The 15,112-nt window shown below is 48.9% G+C and overlaps 1 protein-coding gene across 2 annotated transcripts in view; it reads right to left on the bottom strand.

Annotated features, from left to right (window-relative positions):
• CD58 (CD58 molecule) overlaps window positions 1-15,112 on the bottom strand; it is a 60,517-nt gene that overhangs the window by 16,723 nt on the left and 28,682 nt on the right. The window contains exons 4-6 of one of the 2 annotated variants that reach the window (XM_025872516.2): window positions 14,293-14,373; window positions 11,595-11,631; window positions 6,911-7,231 (exon numbers count right to left, since the gene is read on the bottom strand). In XM_025872516.2, coding sequence (XP_025728301.1) covers window positions 7,222-7,231; window positions 11,595-11,631; window positions 14,293-14,373 — 128 coding nt within the window. In that variant the 3' untranslated portion in view covers window positions 6,911-7,221. Of the gene's footprint in view, window positions 1-6,910; window positions 7,232-11,594; window positions 11,632-14,292; window positions 14,374-15,112 lie in introns of those variants that run through there. The other variant, XM_025872517.2, reaches the window with a different exon arrangement.

The following is a 15,112-nucleotide window of genomic DNA, read 5'->3' as shown; positions in this document are numbered from 1 at the left end:
AATCTTGCTCGTTAAGAAAATACATACAGATGTGTATACAGGGGCACACATTTTTTTTCTTTTGCTCCAGTCTCCAAATGATTGGCCAGGAGAGGTGTGGTTATTAAGTGGTTTCATGAGTCATTTTTTTTAAGATTTTATTTATTTATTTGACAGAGAGAGACACAGAGAGAGAGGGAACACAAGCAGGGGGAGTGGGAGAGGGAGAAGCAGGCTTCCCGCCGAGCAGGGAGCCGGACGTGGGGCTGGATCCCAGGACCCCGGGATCACGACCTTAGCTGAAGGCAGACGCTTAATGACTGAGCCACCCAGGTGCCATTCATGAGTCATTTTTAAACAGGTCTCTAACTGCTCTGGCCTGAACTGATTATTGCATCTGAAGGAGTGAAGGGGGGCAGATTTCAGGAGGCTGGTGAGTGATTGCGGTGGTCTTGATTGGGGTGCTTTTCAATGATTCCCAAATCAACACACATAGGTCTACTACTTTATTTTTGTTTTGTTTCGTTTCTTGTTTTTTTCTTTTTTCTTTCTTTTTTTTAAACAACTCTTTATTTAAATTCAATTTAGTTAACATATAGCATATCATTAGTTTCAGAGGTAGAATTCAGTGATTCATCCGTTGCATAGAACACCCAGTGCTCACTACATCACATGTCCCCCTTAAGGCCCATCACCCAGTTACCACATCCACCCACCTACCTCCGCTCTAACAACCCGCGATTTGTTTCCTATGATTGTCTCTTATGGTTTCCCTCCCTCTCAATTTTCATCTTATTTTATTTTTCCTTCCCTTACCCTATGTTCATCGGTTTTGTTTCTTAAATTCCACATATGAGTGAAATCATATGTTATTTGTCTTTCTCTGACTGACTTATTTGACTTAGCATAGTACCCTCTAGTTCCAACCACATCGTTGCAAATGGCAAGATATATATATATATATATATACACATATGGGCTCTTTCCATATTTGGGCTATTGTGGGCATTGCTGTTATAAATATTGGGGTACATGTGCCCCTTCAGATCACTGTGTTTGTATCCTTTGGGTAAATGCCTAGTAGTGCAAACACTGGGTCATAGGGCAGTTCTATTTTTAACTTTTTGAAGAACCTCCATACTGTTTTCCAGAGTGGCTGAACCAGTCTGCATCCCCACCAACAGTGCAGGAGGGTTCCCCTTTTTCTGCATCCTGGCCAACACCTATTGTTTCCTGATTGTTCATTTTAGCCACTCTGACCGGTGTGAGGTGGCATCTCATTGTGCTTTTGATTTCTATTTCCCTGAACAGAGGCCTACTACTTTAATCAATAGTTTTTTTTGTTGTTTTTTTTTTTTTTTTTGCATGAAAGCCTCTTGAAAAATAAATCTTGAAGAAAAAAAAAAGATTAAGAAGAGGAAGAGGGTGGAGAGAGGAAGAACTCTAACTCCCCCGGCTGCCCAGGGAACCCACACATCTGCTCACTTCACTCTCACTTCCGCCACCCCCGGCCACTCCCGCTCGGGCCACATAGGCCCTGGGCTGCTACTAGGCCTCTCACTACATGGCCCAGTGGCCAGGGCTGGGCTTCCTCTGGCTGGTAGACACACACAGCTGACCTTTTAGTTGAGGGTGGGGGGCATAAAACTGAGGGTTTCAGAGGTCTCCCCACTCTGTGTGGAAGAGTGGCCACATGCCTCTAACTTCTCTTAGTGTAGCTTGGTGGTGAAGAGCCCTCTGGGGCTGCATTGCCTGGGTTAGAGGCCCAATTCTTTCGCTTATAACCGGCTGACCTTGGACAGGTGCCTGTGGCTTTCCTCATGCATGAATCAGAGAGAGCAGTAGCACCTGCCTGTCCCTTGGTGAGGGCTGCTGATGGAGCCAGAGGCCTCCCGGAGGAGCACCAGGGATGCAGAGATGAGGCCGAGGGTGGGGGGGGCAGTTCCAGTGCTGACTGTGGAGGGAGGTTCCACTGGCTCTGCAGGGGGACAGCCCGGAAGGAGGGGCTGGGCAGGGAATGGGAATGCAGAAGAAGATGGATGAGCAGGGCATGTGGATGCGGGGCAGAGCGTGGCTAAGGGTGGCCGGGAGGAGACATACAGTGGGACGACTGGTCTCAAGAATCTTTTTTTTTTTTTTAAAGATTTTATTCATTTGAGATAAAGAGTGAGCATGAGTGAGGTGGGGGTTGGTCGTGGGCAGAGGCAGAGGGAGAAGCAGACTCCCCGCTGAACTAGGACCCTGATGCGGGGCTCGATCCCAGGACCCTGGGATCATGACCTGAGCCGAAGGCAGTCGCTTAACAACTGAGCCACCCAGGCGGCCCTGTCTTGAGATTCTAAGTTGAACTCTGGTTCATGACACTTTCACAGACTCACTGGCTGGTGTTTGAGGCTAGATGATTGTTCTTGGCTCTGACTTCCAAATAGAAGGTCGCTTTATCCTCTGGTAATTTTCAGCCCCAGGCAGAGTGGGGAAAACTGTAGTTGGGGTCCTGAGATTAGGGAAGTCACCCACATAGCCCGTCAGCCTCCAGGGCTGAGCCAGGGCTGAAGCAGCTGATGGGGAAGCCTGGCTCCAGGGGTGGGGGAGGGCTGCCTTTCCCAGGGCCAGCCCTCCTCTAATTGCTTAGTTCTTTTTGTTATAATAACGGTTTTATTGGGACATAATTCACACACAGTACAAGCCACTCATTTGAAGTGTACAATTTGATGGTTTTAGTCTAACAGTTATACAATTACTACAATATCAGAACATTGTCATCACCCCAAAAAGAAACCAGGCCCTCATTAACAGTCACTCCTTCCCCTGACCCAACATCCTCCTCCCAGCTCTGGGCCACTAGGAATCCACTTTTTAGCTCTATAGATGTGCCTATTCTGGACATTTTGTATGGATGAAATTATATAGTATGTGGTCTCTTTGGACTGGTTTCTTTCACTGAGCACATTTTCAAGGCTCACGATGTGGTAGCACATATCAGACACTCATTATTATTATTACTATTTTTAAGTAGGCTCCATACCCAGCAGGGAGCCCAATGTGGGGCTTGAACTCATGACCCCGAGGTCAAGACCTGAGCTGAAATCAAGAGTCAGACACTTGCTTAACCAACTGAGCCTCCCAGGCGCCCTCAGATCCTCATTACTTTCTACACTGACTACTATCCCATTGTCTAAATGTACCACGTTTTATCTTTTCTTCAGTTGAGGGACAAATGGATTGTTCCATTTGGCTATTATGAGTAATGATCTATGAACATTCATATGCAAGTTTGTGTGGACATGTTTTTATTTCTCTTGGGGATATACCAAGGAGTGGAACAGCTGGATCATATGGTTATAATTCCTTCGTTCTTTGTCTATACTTCTGTTTTAGGACTTAGTACACTCATCACAAGTGCTCACAGATGTTTGCCCTATCGCATTGCAAGCTTTCCTGTGGCAGACCCTGTAGAACCTAGCACCTACAAAGCACTAAGTACGTGGGAACGACTCCACCGAGCCAAATGCTGCTTGCAGACATGGCGAGATGAGGCTGGAGAGCTACCCACCAGATCCCACAGCTGGGGGAGGGGGTCCCTGATAACCTTGACAAGCCTGACTGAAGTGGGTTCAAGAAAGGAGGAGAGGAGTCAGAAAAAAGAAAGTACAGATCATTTCTTTCGAGAAACTTTTCCATTAAAGGTAGTGGAAAATGAGACAAGAGCTAGATGGGGAAGTAAATCAAGAGTATTCTGGTTTTTTGAAGATGTGGGAAATGACAGTCTGTTTGTATGACGTAGCAGAAAGGTAAATGCTGATGATGTGGGAGAGAGGTAGACAAAGAGTGATCTCCTAAGTAGATGAGGGCAGCTGGGGTCCCACACAGAAGCAGTGTCATAGATGGAATATTTTTGTCCTAAGACTCACATGTTGAGACCCTAACGCCCGTGTGACTCTATTTGGAGACAGGACCGTGAGGAGGTGACAAAGGTTACATGAGGCCCTGAGGGTAGAAACCTGCTCTGGTAGAGCCAGTGCCCTCAGAAGAGAAGAGACGCCAGGGCTCTTCCCAGCCACGAGAGGACCCAGCAAGAAGGCAGCTGCCTGCAAACCAGGAGGAGAGGCCTCACCAGGAGCCAAACCAGCCAGCACCTTGATCTTGGACTTTGCAGCCTCTAGAACTGTGAGAAAATAAATTTCTGTTTTTTAAGTAACCCAGTCTAATTTCTGTTTTTTAAGCCACTGGTATTTTGTCACGGTGGCCCCGGCAGACTAAGACAAAGGGGGAGACTGGAGGTTTCAGGAGAAGCAAGGAGGGCTCATGCACAGTGACAGGAGGGGAGGCAAAGGACATGGCTGCCAATGCAGCTGGGTGTGTAGACATGTGGCGGGAGGTTCTTCTGGATGCTTTTGTTTCAGTGACAGAGGAAGTGAGGTGAGCAGCTGAGCATGAGGACACAGGGCTGCAGGTCTAGGAAGAGATGGGAGGAGACAGTGAGCAGACCAGGGCAATGCAGTGAGGCCATCTGAGAGCCACTGGGAGCCCCCTGGAGGTCTACGGTCACTGAGATGACACTCCTCAGCCCAGGGCTGTCTTTGCCTGCAGGGCTGCTTAGCAGCTCAGGTGCAGGGAGGGAACCAGCAGAGGTGACTCTGCCCAGGGTTGGGATTGGGCCAAATGAGGAGGATGAACAGGAGGGTAAAAGAGTGAAGGTAGCAGGTTGCTCTCATGACGAACATGGAGACCCAGCACGGCTCGGGGAATGAGAAGTCGCAGTGGCTGCAGGCCAGTGGGGGGCCGTGGGGTCATTGGCTTGGAGGACCTGGTGGGGCTGCGGGGTCTGTGGAGTGGGGCGCCCAGGGGGAGACGTGTGAGACGGAGAGCGGAGCAGGGATGCTTGTAACAGGGACTGTGAGGGGCTGCGGGCATTGGTGGTGGAAGGTCAGGGGCAAGACCAGGACAGTGGCTGCTGAGGAGGGAGGGAGACAAGATGCTTGGGGCAGACCATGCCAGGGCACTGGACCTGGGGTTTCTGAGAGCACACTCAGATTCTGAAGGGAGGAGCATTAGGAAAGAGTGATCTGGACCTAGCGCTAAAATCTTCACAGGCTGAGGAACAACAAAGATAACCAGAAAAGGGGACGTGTGGTGGGTGGTGATCTGCTGGTTTGCCCACTGGAACTGAGGAAGGAGGCGTGGGCTGGAAGCAGACAGGAGCCAGGAGGACACCGGCCCTCCCTCTTGCCCGGGGTCCAAGGAGCATAGGAGAGGAAGGAACTGGCCCTTGAGAGGGCCTCAGGAAGCAGCATCGCTTGGGGAGAGTCAGGTTCCGGTGAGAACAGAAAGGTGGAGGGAACATTCACAGCAGAGAATACGAGGAATTTTGCCGTTGATGGAGGGGTCAGAAAGGGCCTTACAGAGCATCTAGAGACAACGGTCTGGAAGGCGAAGGATGTTCTGGGAGTCCCAGGCTCCCCACAGGGCCTGGAATAAAGGGTTTCACAGGATGAGCCAGACACACATTTTGAGAGGAAGCTTTGTTGCCCAGAGGTGGAAGGACCAGGGAGAAGTAGGGGTGGGTCTTCCCAGCAGTACTCAGGGCTCCCAGGCCCCCGCCTCATTCTTGCTGATACCTGGGAGGGGCCCAGAGAGAGCTGCCTCATGGGGCTTTCAGCACACTTTGTCTTGGTGTGAAAAAGCAGTATTTCCTCTTTCAGGCTGAAGACTCTCATGTGGCAGGAGCTCCAGGGGTAGTGTGGGTTCAGGAGCTAAGGGCTTGGGATGTTGGTATATATCATGGCCACCTGAGGGACAGCCAGGGCCGGTCTGCTTCCTCATTCAGGAGAGGCTTCTGTTCTGCATTTGTATAGGACTTTACAGTTTTTAAGAGTTCTCTGCTGTTTCCCTGCCCATGTGACAACTAACACCAGACACGGAGTGAGTTAAGAGACCTTCATGAGACAAGTCTCCCTGCGTGTGGATGGCGGCGATCTGGTTTAGCAAAATAAACGGACGACCCGTGTGTTCTCGCCTCCTGTCAAGAGCCACAGACTCAGGACACAGAACGTACTTTGTCCATCTCCTCTCTCACTCTACTACTGCAATGAATTCTTTTCCCTCTAAAACAAGAGATGTGGTGATCCACGATCCACTGTTTTCGTATAACACCCAGTGCTCCATGCAGCACGTGCCCTCCTTAATACCCATCACCGGGCTAACCCATCCCCCACCCTCTCCCCTCTAAAACCCTCAGTTTGTTTCTCAGAGTCCATAGTCCCTCATGGTTCGTCTCTCCCTCCGATTTCCCCCCCTTCATTTTTCCCTTCCTTCTCCTAATGTCCTCCATGCTGTTCCTTATGTTCTACAAATAAGTGAAACCATGTGATAAATGACTTTCTCGGCTTGACTTATTTCACTTAGCATACTCTCCTCCAGTCCCATCCATGTTGATGTAAAAGTTGGGTATTCATCCTTTCTGATGGCTGAGTAATATTCCATTGTATAGATGGACCACATCTTTATCCATTCATCTGTTGAAGGGCATCTCGGCTCTTTCCACAGTTTGGCTATTGTGGACATTGCTGCTATGAACATTGGGGTGCATATGGCCCTTCTTTTCACTATATCTGTGTCTTTGGGGTAAATACTCAGGAGTGCAATTGCTGGGTCATAGGGTAGCTCTATTTTTAAATTTTTGAGGAACCTCCACACTGTTTTCCAAAGTGGCTGTACCAACTTGCATTCCCACCAGCAGTGTAAGAGGGTTCCCCTTTCTCCACATAACATAATAAAATTGAAAAAAAAAATATTTTTTAAAAAAACGAAAAAAAAAATAAAACAAAAGAGAAGCAGAGAATAGATTTTAGGAAAAAACTTTCACCTCCTGAGGTGCGTGACTCAGGATATTTTTCTGACCTAAGAGGAAAAAAAAAAAAGCCAAACCATCTACCACTTATGTATATATTTACATATTTACAAGTTTATATCTCTGATAGAAAATTTATAGTAAAAAATTGAGACGCAAATGTTATTTACAGTGTCTAGTCATAGATCACAGCAGGGATAGGGTAGATACTGGTGCTGGTTTTTAGTTGATATTTCTGCCAAAACCATTTCTTCTGGTGGAGGGCCACTTCAGATTAGAATTCCAAAATGTCCTCGAAGATGACATAAACTTGAATGGCAAATCAGATGGCTTTTTTTCCATTATTTAAATAAGTTAGTCGCTATACATTTGATTTCACCTTGTAGTACCGGTCAACTGGGACTATTAAAAAAAAAAGAGAGCTCATGTTAGTAACTTGTAAAATGCAGACCAAATTACCCTCCTAGTCTAATGTGAGTAGCCCTTTTACAATAAAGCCATCAAAGCCAAGGGCTCCGGGGAGCAGAGATGGAGGGAGACTGGTCTTGGGCCCTCCTGGGATGGTAGCTGGGGGCCCACAGGAAGTACCACCTTCAGTGTGAGGCACTTGTTAACAGCCCTGTTTCCTCAAACCAACTCAGCCTTTGAGTGGCATCGAACTCTCCAAAGAACAAAGCTGAGACCTTTAAGGACCCTTACGTAAGTTGTTGCTCTTTGTGGCAGTTATCTGCTCCTTGCCACATGAGTCTCCTGAGAATAGTTTCTGCCCCTCCCTTAGCCTCTCTCCCTGGTGAGTCATCTCCACAGTGGTGACAGGACCGGCCTGGGGTTAGCTCAGAGGAAATGAGCCCAGGCACAAAGCTGCAGAATTGCCGGGACACGCCCCTTCAAACTGAGGTCCCCGTTCTTGCCTCGTGCCTTCCTAACAGTCTGTACTTCATAGGTCAGACCAGATCTGACAGGCGCAGCCCAGACCACACCAGGGTTCCCCAAATATCTGTACCCCGTTAGTGGCCAGAGATCATAAAGAGTGAGCGCTGGAGTCACAGGGGTTAGGTAAAAGGGAGCAAATTATGAGCTTTCCTTATTAAGAATCTAATAGGCGCCTGGGTGGCTCAGCCAGTTGCGTGTCTGCCTTCAGCTCAGGTCTTGGTCCCGGGGTCCCGGGATCGAGTCCCGCATCGGGCTCCCTGCAGAGGGGAGTCTGCTTCTCCCTCTCCCTCTGCCTCTCCCCTCTGCTTGTGTTCTCTCTCAAATAAATAAATAAAACCTTAAAATAAATAATCTACTAGAACGTGAAAATGGGTGCAGTAAATTTTTGAGGGGGATGAAGTGGGCGCTGCTTCTCAAACGTGTCCCAGTGGGCACAGGACTCCTTAGAGCAGCTCTGCAGGTGCAGGGCTCGGTGCCCTGCTGCTCTCCCGCCCCCCTTGCCCCCCTGGGGGCTCTCCTCACCCACGCCCACACCTGTTGCACCTCCTGCCAATGAATGGGGCCTGCCTCTCCAGCTCCCCTTCAGGCTGAGACATGGCCTACGGACTGCAGATCTTTCTTCCCACAGGAACAGGGTTCTCTGCTCCCTTTTTAACTCGGGTGAATTTGTGACCTGTTTTCTAGGCATTTACACAAAAACGGAGACTACCAGCACTCCCGGAAATTGTTGACATTGACCTATCTGGGTGAAAAGTGTGATATCATGTCCGTTTTTCTCTCAGCTGTCTGAAATCTACTGGCTGTCCTTAGATATTTTCTGATTGGGTCTAGCTCTTTCAGACACGGTCGTCACAGAAATGTGACAATTTGGCCTTTGTTCCTGGTTATGCATGTCCCCTCCCCCACTACTCTTCCAACTCTTACCCTCTCCACCATATATATAACTCTTTTAATAACTGAGTTTAAGGAAGTCCCACTGCAGCCACAGGGGGCTCTGTAAATTTAAAAATTATTATTAAATAGGTAGTAAATACACAAAGTACAAAATCTGAAGAGTAAACAAAAGTACACCAAGAAATGTGAGCTCCCATACCCAGCCCCAAGCTACCCAGGTTTCTCCTCAGGATGTCACCCTCAGATGTCACCTTTTCCTTCCTAGACTCATTATCCCAAAGCAGTGCTTTTCATGCTTTTTGGAACTGTCCTGTTCAAGAGCCTACAATGGCTCCCTATTCCCATACCGCTCCATCTTCATGCCCCTGACTTCACTCTTTTGCCACTTGCTCACCTTGATGCTAAGTAGGCCAATCTCTCCGTCAAATAAACCACAAGGGTTTAGCTCCCCTCCATGTCTTTGCCTCTGCTGCTTCTCCCGGCTGGAAGGCCTTTTCCACTCCACCCCTGCTCTGAAGATCCAGCTCCCATCCTCCCCCACCCCCCCTTCAGAGTCTTCCTGATGACTCTGGCCTCTTCGCCTCCCCTCGGCTGGCTGCCCAGCCCTGACCAACCCCACCACACATTCTGGCCCATTACCCCGTGCCTCCGCCCTTCTAACTGTTTACATTCTCGTCCTCTCTCTCCAGTGTGCTCACAAGCTGCTCCAGGGTGGGAGCCCTAACGTAGCCCTTCTCTGAATCCCACGCAGTGTCGGGCCTCCCTGGGAACCGGATCTCAAGCCATCGGCTAACACAGTGCCTGACCTCACTGCAGGAACCTCTGTGAAAGCGAGCCTCCGGCGAGGGCATGAGCTCTGGAAGGCTCCATCACCCCTGGCTCACGGCCTGCCCTGCATGACGTCAGCAGTCATGCTTCCAACGGCGCCCCCCCGCCCCGCTCTCACCAGCTGGGTCTCAGCAGAGGCGCACCGGGAATCCCGCCCTGCCCGGGCACTCGTGCTTACTGCCGCCAATCTGTAACAGCCACCGCGCCTCTTTCTCTACCCCCTTCCCTGCTGGCACACCGGTTCCTCACCTCACCTACTGGTGCTCACCCCCTCTCCAGCCCCCTCCGCATGGCCTCCTGCCATCGCCGGCCTCCCTGGGAACCTGGGTGTGTCCCGGCCAGCAGCTGGGGAGAAAGGGACCCTCTGAGTCCCCGGGCCCCGGGGCACGCAGGTGCTCCCTGTTGCGCAGAGGCCCGTCCTCATTCCCACTCCAACCGCTGACCCTGTGGCTTTCTTGAAAATCAGCAACTCACTCAACAAAGCCAAAGGTCTTGACCACCCGCCCTCCTCCTTAGCCTCTCCTCCCTGAGGGTCTCTAGCAGGGGGCCACCCTGGCTCTCCTCCCGGACTCATCCCACCCCGGCTCCTCCACTCTGCCTGTCACCCGAGGGCCTTGGGCGTGGCTTTCTTGGTGACCTCAGATGCTCAGAGCATCAGTTACTGTACTGATGAAGATGCTGTAGCTCCAGCCACAGCCCCTAAAGCCACTTCTGCAGTTACGTGCCGGACCTAGGACCCAAGTAATGCGGCCACCCCACACTCAGCCCGTCACAGCAGAGACCCAGCTTCCCAAGCCAGAGCCGCGCCCGACTCCTCCGTACGCCTGGCGGGGCCACCCATCTTCCAGGCACCAAGCGTCGGATTTCCTGCCACTTCTGGCTTCTTTCCTGGATAATAATAATATTCATAACCATAATAGCACAGTAACATTTATTAAGCCCCATTCTGAGCCAGTCACTGTTCAAAGCATTTTATTTTTATTAACTTGTTTATACATGTTGCTATTCCTATACTATTATTACCTACACTATTATTTCTCTTCTCTTGTTATGCCCATTCTCCACAGAAGACAACTGAGGCACAGAGAGTTGAAGTGACTTGTCTGAGGCCCGTGAGAGATGAGCTGGCAGGGAACCCCACCCCCGCCCCCACCCCCGCCCCGGGGAGCCTGCCCTTTCAGCTGGAATGTTCGTTAATATGACCGCCACACTTCCTCCCGCACCTAGCCCTCCACGGCCGCTCTGCCACGACCACCACCATGATTCAGGCCCTCTCTGCTTGGTTGCACTGTTTCATTGTCCACCAACCAGTGTCCCCTTCTCCAGCCTCTTGTCTGTTAATTCCCCCTATGCTTTGTCTAACGCATAGCTCTGCTCAGTAATCCTCAGCGGTTTCCCAGGGAAAAAATGACACAAACCTCTTGGCCACTCTCCCTCATTATCTGCGTGGCCCAGCCTGTCAGTTCAGCCCCAGCTCCCTCTATTCACCGATATCTGCTGCCCCAAAGAGGATGACTCTTCACTCCCTACCCCGCCCTTTACAGCCCTGAGCCTTTACTCCTCCCATCACCCCCTAGAGCCCAGCTCCTGGGCCCTTGCCTCCTGACTGCCAAGGACCTGGCAGGGGGACAGGGGTCCTTCTGGAGCCTCCACAGGGCAGTTTAGTCAGCACTGCTGCTCCTAACTGTGTCTGGATCCTAGTTTTTGTTTGTGATACAGGCCCGGCTCTGGCCTTGGCTCCCGAAGTGAATCCAATCCTTGGTCCAATTCTCCCGGGATGGGAGACGGAGGCTAACAGTATAACCCTCGGAGTCTGAAGACCCCGATTTGAATCCCAGCTCGACTGCCTCTTAGCAATGGGACCTGACTTCTCATAGTCGCTGTCTCTAAGCAAGTGGTAATGACACCCCTGTGCAAGGCCCATCGCGAGGCGGTGAGGAGGTGCTACACGGAAAAGTGCCAAGCCCAGCGCTGATGCTACATATTACCATTCAAGACAAGTGACAGATACACAGATGGTCCCCAAGGAAGAGGCGCTCTACATCAGGGCTGTTCTGGTTCTGCTACGTGATACGTAACTTACCCACTGTACAGTCTACAGGGTACTTACTCGGTTCTCTCTGTGTTTCTGCCACGTTTCAGACAACCTACAAATGAAGGAATTTTCCACTCAGTTAAAGGACTGAAAAGCAAAGCTGAAATCTGCAGTTATAGCCTGCCTGATGGGAGACCTAAATCTGGAACACTCTAAACCACACCTGTCAAGTTGGTCTTCCTGCTCTTCCAAATGCATAAGTTAAACTAACTACAAAGGGGGTCCAAAGAGGTGTTCCAAAACTGCTCATCAGATGACAGAAAAAGAAAACCAAACACTGCTAACAACAATGGCTATTTCTACAGCAGCTCATGCATAAGGCTAACGATGTAGGGCAGGCTCGGATGGCGTGGGCCAGCACTGCCCAGGAATATATGAGCCACAGGGGTAATTTAACGATTTTAGCAGTCACCTCACAAAGGAAAAAGAACTGGGTGAAATTCATTTTCAAAATGTTTTAATTTTGAAATTAATTTTAATGTTTAATTTTGACACTTTAATAATTTTCAAAATATTTTATTTAGTAAGCCCAATGTGTCAAAAATACTATCATTTTAACATGCAATCAAAATAAACATTACTGGGCGCCTGGGTGGCTCAGTTGGTTGAGTGACTGCCTTTGGCTCAGGTCATGATCCTGGAGTCCCTGGATCGAGTCCTGCATTGGGTTCCCTGCTCGGCGGGGAGTCTGCTTCTCCCTCTGACCCTCCCCCCTCTCAGGTGCTCTCTCTCTCTCTTTCTCGCTCTCTCAAATAAATAAATAAAATATTAACAAAAAAACAAACATTACTAATGAGATATTTTGCAGCCCTTTTCAAGTACTAAGTCTTATAAATCCAGCGTGTAATTTCTATTTCAGCACATCTGTTTGGACCCCCATGTTTCAAGGGTTCAACGGCCGCAGGTGGCTCATGGCTACCATTTTGGACAGCGCCGTTTTGGACATTAAGATATGGCTTCCACACACGTACCCACCAGTGTCCTCCCATAAAAGGTATCAGCCCTTGTCCGGAGCCAGACTAGCGGTCCCGCAGCCTAGTCCGCAGGCTTGACTGAACTTACCCCGGTGTCTGTCAACTACAACTCACCGCCGCAGCTGCTTACGTTCCCCTGTCCCCCTCAGGAGGCTCCGTGCCAAATGCCTCACCCTTTCCCAAGTTATGGCTTTACGACTGTGAAGCTGGCTGAAGTAATTTTTTTCAAGACAATTTTTTTTTTCAAGTTATACAGAGCTACCGGTACTGCCCATGGGAGTAACTTTCTCTCCACTGAGTGAACTTGTTTTTTTTAAAACCTAAATCAACCGACTGTTTTGGAATTATATGGGCACTCAGTACCACCTTTTTTTTGGTTCAGGTATTCTGGTGACAGACCCACAAGAACTCTGAGTGGAAAATGATTTTGGTTTCTGGGGACCAATCTGTTAGGGAGACGATTAACAATGATGCTGCTATTTGGGGATTAAAAATAATTTTTTACAAGAACATTTGGGCTCCCCCAATATTTTACTCATTGGTAATGAAGCCTCAAAACTTTCTTCAGCTGATTTTTCTATCTTATTTAGAGGAGAGTCAATGGACTTGTAATCTACTACCTAGGGATCTTTGTGGTATTTGCAACCTATAATACGGACGCAGTATCCCTGGGACGCCATATTCTAGTGGCAATGCGCAAACAGTAGTCTAGGACAGCAAAGACGGAACTTTCTGCGATGATGGAATTCTTCTCTATCTGGTCCGTCCCATTACGGTAGCCGCTGGCTCTCTGTGGCTACCGAGCACTCCGTATGTGCATAGTTCAAATGAAGAAAGAAATTTTAAATTAAATTTAATGAATTTGATTTTATATTTAAACCACTCCACGTGGCCAGTGCCTACGGTACTGAGCAGTGTAGGTCTAGGGAACCCGAAATCTAAGTTGGTCCAAGACGTGAATGTGAAATGACATGGGTCCTACACAGCATCACGTGGCTGAAAGCTGACTCTTATGCATTCCCTGTGGCAGTGACAAATCAGTCTTGCAAAGAGCCCTCTGGAGAAAGCGGATACGGAGAGTGTCGGGGCTGCAAGAACATCCGGTCTTCACATTCACAGCCTGGATCCTGGTCTGTGTCCCCTGGGGCTTGAGGAGGGGCTTGTTGTTGCCAGGAAAGAACAGGATGGGGGACAGGTTACCTGTTCTCCAGGGCACATGGGCTGCCTTCCAAGGCTGGCCCACATCTCTAAGAAAGCAAGGATGGCTCAGGAAGGCAGTGCAGGTAATACCAGTCATTATGACCCACTCCAAGTCACCAAACCCCAACAACAGCTGCCTTTTCCCCGGGACGTCCTTTTGGGCTAGAAGACATGGAAAGTACGGCTCTGGCAGCCAAGAGCAAGAGGTCTTTTGCAAAATCTAGCTTGGAGACCAGAGATATAATATCCGCTGAAGCAGACCACAAGTAGAAGGAGGCTGGGGAACAGCCGGCTGTGTTTTCACATCTGTAAAGCCCCCTATGGCCTAAGGATTCCTTTCGCCCTCAAGATCATGCAAAATCTTGGCAAACCTGGCAGACCCAGCAACCTCGGACAACAAGGAACACAAAATGAAACAAAAGGCTTGCTTTTCTTCCAAATGCTTAAAATTTCAAACTTTGCTTTAGTCTCTAAACTATTAATTTTCTAGCCTTTGAAAACCCAATTCGAGTTTGAAAACTTATTTTTTTGAAACATACCTTTTCTAAACAGCAAAAAAAATGCCACTCCTGCTACGAGGACTACTGCTGGTATAATCACAAAATTGTGCCTTGACTGACCTGTAAAGAAAAAAAAAAAAAAAAGGAAGCCGGTGAGAAAGAAAGAAATAGCCAGACTGATCAAAACAGAGATCCAGGTGACTCTCCTTATTTGCAGATTCCATATCTGCAATCTACCTATTTGCTAAAATGTATGTGTCCTCCCCACATCAATGCTCACAGCACGTTCATGGTCCCTGGAGGACATGTGCAGCAGGATGGTGAGAAATCTGATTGCTAGGTGCGCACATCCCCAGCTGAGGCCAAACAAGGCAACGCTCTTGTTCTTGAGTCCTCTCCTCTAATGTAAGCAAGTGTCCTGTTCCTGGTCTGAGTACTGCCACACTTTTGTCCCTTTTTGTGGGCTATTTCGTTGTCTAAAATAGCCCCGAACACAGTGCCAAAATGCTGTGTAGCGTTCCTAAGTGCGAGAAGGCTGGGATGTGCCTTTCAGAGAAAATATATGTGTTAGATATGCTTCATCTAGGCGTAAGCCATGGCGCTGTTGGCCGGGAGTCCAATGTTCATGAATCAACAATACATATATAATAAGGAGTCTTTAAATAGAAACACACACAAAGCAAGGTTATTTATTGATTTCTTGCCAAAATGTGACCAGAAGCTTGCAGGAGCCTACACCCTGCATTTCCCAGAAGCAACATTCAGTATTCACTAATTCTGTATTCACGGTGACTTTATGACACACGACTACCACAAATCAAGAGAACCGACTTTATAAATTTATAAATATTTATAAATA

This window comes from Callorhinus ursinus, unplaced genomic scaffold (assembly GCF_003265705.2).
Source record: "Callorhinus ursinus isolate GAN/ISIS: 27379988/994484 unplaced genomic scaffold, GSC_fseal_2.0 scaffold9, whole genome shotgun sequence".
NCBI lineage: Eukaryota > Metazoa > Chordata > Mammalia > Carnivora > Otariidae > Callorhinus > Callorhinus ursinus.
The sequence above is the reverse complement of the archived record's forward strand: the minus strand, read 5'-3'. Positions and strand labels throughout refer to the sequence as shown.